The sequence below is a fragment of the Cynoglossus semilaevis genome, chromosome 14, assembly GCF_000523025.1.
Source record: "Cynoglossus semilaevis isolate Cse_v1.0 chromosome 14, Cse_v1.0, whole genome shotgun sequence".
Taxonomy (NCBI): Eukaryota; Metazoa; Chordata; class Actinopteri; order Pleuronectiformes; family Cynoglossidae; genus Cynoglossus; species Cynoglossus semilaevis.
Genome location: NC_024320.1, coordinates 22,337,950 through 22,344,480, shown reverse-complemented (window position 1 = coordinate 22,344,480; position 6,531 = coordinate 22,337,950). Strand labels below are relative to the sequence as shown.

Here is a 6,531-nt window from a genome sequence, read left to right as displayed (position 1 = left end):
CCGTCCCCCTCCCCTCCCTCTGTGTGTGTTTTCTTAAAAGAAGAAGAAATTAAAATAATAATAATATTAATAATAATAATAATCTCCTCTCATGGGGAGCCGCTCCTGGACCGGTCCTGGCTGGAGTCCAGTCCACTGACCAGGCGCTGGATGCTCTGCAGCTCGTTGGCCGCGTCCTTCTCCGCGCAGGTCTTTGGAGACAAACTGGACGAGTGGCTCGTCACCTCCGACGTGGAGTCCAGGGTGACGCCGGACACCGGGCTCACCGGGACCACCATGCCGTCCCCTTTTACCTCCACGCCGCCGCCGGCCATGGAGGGCATGGCGGTGGTGAGCAGCGTGCTGTCCGGTACCGTCATGGAGGGCAGAGGGTAGGGGCTGTACCTGAGTCTGGGCCGCACCGCGTTCAGGAAAGGGTGTCTGTGCACGGACGAGGACGCGGCGGACTGCGCCGCCGCCGCGGCTGCCATGTACGTGTACGGGTACGGGAACAAACTGCCGAACGGAGACATCGCGAGACCCTGTGGAGACATGGAGAGACCAATGTGAGCGGGCGCGGAAAGAGTAGAACCTCAGCCCAGACCCCAGAGACCCCTGTCGGCTGGATTAGATCTCTGGACACCATTTATTACAAAAACGATTTTCAAACAACATTTTCTACCAAGGTGAAAACTAAAATGAACTTGAGGAACGGGATATTTTTTGTGACGTCACGGACGTGTTGCCTGTAGTTGTTAGGAAGACCAGATTTAAGAATTGATTTCTTTAGCGTTGTCCACAAAATGATGAAAAACTAGGTTGTGTTTTTGAACATGTTCATCTCATTCCCGTCGTAGAGTGATGTTATTGGCTGTTTGGAGACTCAGAGACCCCCCCCCTCGCCCCCCTTTCCCTCCTCACCCTGTGTGTGTCTACACTAAGACATTAAGACCATATTAGTAACATTTCTGGAAGTAACTCCTTTGCCTGCTACAGGCTAACATGCTCCTGTGTTAAATTAGCATCTGTAGCAGAGGTGGAATCAGTTTCAATTTTACAAATGTTTGTCAGTTAAAATAGTTTTTCCAGCATGTGCTCGTCTGCAGTTAATGTTATAAACAAACATCTCGGATGATAAAAACAAACAAACAAATAGTCCAAAGGCAAAAGCTGCTGCTGAATAAACGTGACCTTTGAGCCCGTAAGTTGTAGTACATTAAAAACTCCAATGAAGGACAAAAAAATCTAATTGAACTGACTAAAATCAGAGTCTGCATCAGAAATAACACCGTGAGACAGAATCATGGAACAACATGAACCAAAACTAGACTGGACGTGTTCTGTCGTCTGAGTTCTGTTGTTAGCTTGTTGTAAAAAAAAAACATCTATTTTTTATAGGACAACAATCAGCCTTAATTCTGCACCGTATTAAACCTAAGGCTCCGTTTGATTCGGCCTGGCTGAGGTCCAGATCTGTCTGCTGCTGAAACACCCGTCACATCACGAACAACAGAAGAACAGAGTCCTTTAAAGAGGAGCAAAAAGTGTGACGTTTCTAGTAGTTTGAATCACAAAACCAATCAAATGGAAACATAGAACTCCACGAACAACAACCACCACCAAAATAAATTATTAAATATCCAGACTATTATCAAATTAATTTCTTAGTTTTTGTCTTCTGTAACTACTGGATCTGTCCGATGTCAAATGATTTTTTTTAAAATAATTTTTAGCGTTTTTTATTATTATTTTTACTCCAAATTCTTTTTGATTTCACTTCTAGAAACATCTCCTCTGTCCCGGCTACATTTCCGGTGACATTCGTAGTTATTCTTGGGCCACATTTTGCATATTGCCCTGAGAGAAATGTTGGGGGAATTCTGTAGAGGCGCAGAAAAACTCTGGCAGTTGGTGATTAGACTCGGTGCTCTGTGAAACCTCGCGGTGTTTTTTTTTTTTTTTTTTTGTGGGGCCGTTCCTGTCGCTACACACACACTTTCTCCCTCTGTGCAGATAGTTTTCATCACAGTTAATGACGTTAGTGATGCGTCGTTACGAGGCCGGTGGCAACAACACACACACACACACACACACACACCTAGAACCGGAACCGAAGTATTTCAAGTCCATACTGTTTGTTTTTCTTTGTCCAAAATCTGGCATTGATTTTAAAATGAAAGTGGAAAAAAATCGAAATAAATCGATGTTTCAGTCTAAACATAAAGACACAACTTGGAGAAATCTCTCTCTTTTTTTAAATTTGTTTTTAAAAACTTTTTAAACCGCCTGTTGCTCTCGTTTGAATCGCTGCCCCGCTGAAGGAATTGTGTTTATATCCAGAACAGCTGTTGACAGGCGTTCAGCAGAGGCAGTAAAATCCAAAATAGAACTTCATTCTGAATATTTCCACCGTAAAAAACCAAATAAACACGCACGCACAGCAGTTCCACTCGCTCCTTCTCGCACTTTAAACCTTTTAAAACCGACATAAACATAAACGGAGCGAACGCAACATTAAAGACTTTTCTAGTAAATCTGGCAGCCAGCAAGTGTACTGCAGTATACAATTATGCAACGCGTGTTTTACTCGAAGCAAAGCGAGTATTTTTTAAATTTTTTTTATATTACCTGTGACGCTAAGACATGTTGCTGCAGATGGAAGGGCAGGCCCGCAGTTCTTTTACCTGTGACGCTAAGACATGCTGCTGCAGATGGAAGGGCAGGCCCGCAGCTCCCGCCAGGCTTTGAGTGGGCGATGTCATGCTGGTCGTGTCCATGGTGCTGACTCCTCCCGTGGACACGGCGGCCAGCAGTGGCCCCATGCCCGCAGCCATGTTCGAGAACGCGCCTCCCATGTTGAACTGACCCGGGTGCAAAAGAAACGGGTGCGCGCCCCCCAAGTGATTGAAGAACTGCTGTCCCGTCAGGCCCGTGGGAAATCCAAAATTATGCAAATGACCGTGGCCCATGTGGCCGCTGTCCGTCTGAACGCTCAAAGGCACGAAGCTGTCCTTGGATATCGACCTGCACTCGTCCGCTTTGGGCGGCGGGTCCTGCAGACCCGGGCTCTTCAGGTCTTCCGCGGAGCGCGTGGTGCTGGAGATGATGGTGACGGGACTCTGCCGCGAGTCGGCCTGGCTTTTCTCAGTCTTGTGGCCGCTCTCGCGGACCCTGCTGCCAGAGTCACTACTGCTGCTGAAGGGATGCGCCTTCACCGGGCTGGCTTCGTGGTCCTTCCCGTCCTCTGTGGTCGTGGAGATCTTGCTGGAGTCCGGACCGTCTTTGGGGAGTCCGTCTTTGCTCTCGTCGTCGCTGTCCTCGTCGCTATCGCAGAAATCTGCAAGACGTGACCACAAAAAAAAAAAAAAAGCGTCAAAACCGAATATCGAAAACCGAAATATCGGTTAATATCGTTGTCCAGAAAATACGCTGCACGTGTACTTTAAGTACCACTTAACATAATCCTTATTGACTGCTGTATTTTCTCCCCCCTCATACAAATCGTTCCCAATCCACAAACACCAACTTCCGGTTCTAGCTTTTCTAATTAAACTCTATATTCCACGTTTTTTTTGTTTTTGTTTTTAAACACGCGGTATCCCTGTCTGTCTGTGGGCTCTCCCAGCCTTACCTTTCAGGTGTGGAGGCCCCACCGTGGACACGGCGGGAGACGAGGCCTGGCCGTAGCATTTAAAAGACGGCTGTTCCCCCGAGGAGTCGTCTGAAGCTCCGTTCTCCCTTTTCACCTGCTCCTCATACGAACGCATGGACTGCAGAGCCAGCTGTTTCCTGCGGAGGAGGAAGGAGTTTGAATACTGAGAGTCAGGGTCACAGACGCAGACCCAGACCCAGACCCAGACCCAGACTCAGAACAGGAACAGGGAAAAAATAATAGAGTTGAAATGAGTCTCCCAAAATGTCAGTGGAAATAATAATAATAATAAAAAAAATAATAATAATCACCAACAGGAAACTGTTAGAGTGCAGCGCCACATGTTCCAGCTGTCGTTTTATTACATTTACCAACAATAAACCCCCAAGGCCTCTGCTAAGTATTTGATTAAAAGTGTAAAGACCCGGGCTTCTCACTGGTTACTGTGACGACATATGGACTTATTATGGTGTGTCTTCTCTAACACACACACACACACATTCTCTCTTCTTTACCTCTTTTCTCTTCTCCCGTTCCCAGTGTCACGGAATCCTTTGGCGAAAGGGTTGTGATCAATTTTCAGCTGCGTAATCTGAAAAATGTTTAAAAAAAAAAAAAAAATTCAAAAATTAAAAATTCAAATGGCACAAACATCACAGTTTTGACCTCTTTTTTTTGTATTTTTCTTCATTTTTTTTCTATAACTGCGTGACTTCCCTAACATTCTTCTAACAGTCTGCAGCAGCCACAGGTTGCCAGGTTTTATATCGTGAATGCGTGAAACACGCACGGCTCCCTGTTTTGGCACGTTGACAGTGAAATATTCCTGTTTGGATTTTTAAAATAAACTCTCCCCAAACCCCGACTCCCACATCACTTCCTCCGCTCGTCTGGCTGTGTAAACCGCCGCACATGTGAGGAGGGACGTGTGTGTGTGTGTGTGTGTGTGCGTGCGCGGAGCGGGGGGCAACACCCACACCACCACCACCACCACCATCATCATCATCATTTCCCAACAATATCAAAGCGCTGCGGAGACCTTTTTTTCATTATCATTTTTTTATGACTTGCAGAGAATAAAATGTGACGCAGCAGCAGCAGCAGCAGCAGCAGCAGCAGAAACACGGATCTGGCTCAGCCGACAACTCTCTCCTTCTCTGTCTCTCTTTTTTTCTCTTTCTTTTTCTCCATTCAAGCGTACAGTGTTGCCCCTCTTTATTCCCTCTCTCTCTCTCTCATCACACACCCCCCCACCCTCCACACACACACACACACTAACGAACAGAGACGCGCACAGAGAAACAGAGTCTGGGTCTGTGCCAAATCTTGTCCACGTGATTAAATAAAGGGACGATAACCTGTACTACATTCCACACATTCGTGATTCTCCGACCAGAGGCTAGAATATTATCACCCCGCTGTTTCTCACCCGGCATAAAAGACACTCCGTTTTGCACAATACGCGCCACTTCTTTCATATTTTATGACAACAAAACGGTGCAGAGCTTGAAAGGCAGGAGGGAAGCGCCCCCGACTGGATATAAACCGACAACTTCAACCCTTTTTTTTAAAAGACACACAAAAAAGTATATATGTGTATATATTTATATATATGTGCATATATATTTATATATGAGTATATACTGTATGTGTATATATTTGAGTATATGTATGTATATATATTTATATATGTATATATGTGTATATATTTATGAGTATATATGTATATATTTATATGCGTGTATATTTTTATATGTGCATATGTATGTGAGTATATATGTGTATATATATTTATATATGTATATATGAGTATATATATCTTTATATGTGAGTATATATGTGTATATATTTATATATACGACTATATGTATATGCATATATATATTTATACAGTGCGGCCTATACTGGGACTCACCTTGTCGTTCTGATAAGCGGTCACTGCTATGAAATCCGTCTCAGGGAAAACGTACGTCCTAAATGTGCAGTGGTACAGTTTGTGCACGTCGTTGGTTCTGGCGATGTGGAACCGTGGTTGATATTTGTGCATGGAGTTGAGAATTGTCTGCAGAAGACACAAAAAGACAAACGAAACAAATATATATAAAACATATATAATGCAATATTTTATATATTACATGGACATTGTTTGACATTTTCACAGTCTTAGCCCTCAGGCTCGGACATTACTAAAATAAATTATAGAGCAGAGGCTCTGACATTACTAAAATAAATTATAGAGCAGCATTCTAGAGAATGCTACAGTATAATTATCAGGGTGCAATGAAGAGCTAATATATTAAAAAATAGTAAATAGCTCAAATATGGAGGCGTGGGTTATGACGTATCACGTGGCTACAGATTTATCGCCCTACATTTAACTGTAGGCTGTAGCAGATCAGAAACAGTCGTAAAGTGATTGACGTAATTCATTGTAAATTGCTCCTAATTGTGTATCTTCATCGGGGTAATTAATGCAACAACATTTCCTGAACACATCGACTCCAACCTGAGGAGGGAAACGGGTTAAAACCAGCAGCAACAACAACAAATGTCAGCAGTTACAAACAACATTGTAATGTGATAAGAGAGTAAAAAAAGGCTTGACATACATGAGTTGAACTTACAAATCCATGTTTGTCGGAAATGTTGTTGGTCAGCTTCATCTTGTGGAAGTTCACCACCTTGGACATCCACTGCTCACCGGTGGCGGGACTGTCCGGGTGGAAGTACAGCCTCTTTGGCATCTCGGGGTCGGCCTTCCCGGCCACCATCCAGCGGGAGTTGTGGAACTTGTACCTACAGTCGTCGGCTGAGACGATGTCCATCAGGAGGATGTACTTGGCCTTTTTGTCCAGACCTGTGCACCTCACTTTGAAGGGGGGGAACATTCGCCTGTCACA

General features: G+C 44.4%; 1 protein-coding gene across 2 annotated transcripts in view; it reads right to left on the bottom strand.

The window, feature by feature from the left end:
* Positions 1-23: 23 nt before the first annotated feature.
* The window catches only part of tbx3a (T-box transcription factor 3a), an 8,409-nt gene continuing 1,901 nt past the window's right edge, over positions 24-6,531 (bottom strand). The window contains exons 2-7 of one of the 2 annotated variants that reach the window (XM_008325920.3): positions 6,241-6,523; positions 5,547-5,693; positions 4,147-4,223; positions 3,611-3,768; positions 2,664-3,316; positions 24-521 (exon numbers count right to left, since the gene is read on the bottom strand). In XM_008325920.3, coding sequence (XP_008324142.1) covers positions 90-521; positions 2,664-3,316; positions 3,611-3,768; positions 4,147-4,223; positions 5,547-5,693; positions 6,241-6,523 — 1,750 coding nt within the window. In that variant the 3' untranslated portion in view covers positions 24-89. The remainder of the gene's footprint in view (positions 522-2,663; positions 3,317-3,610; positions 3,769-4,146; positions 4,224-5,546; positions 5,694-6,240; positions 6,524-6,531) is intronic. The other variant, XM_008325921.3, reaches the window with a different exon arrangement.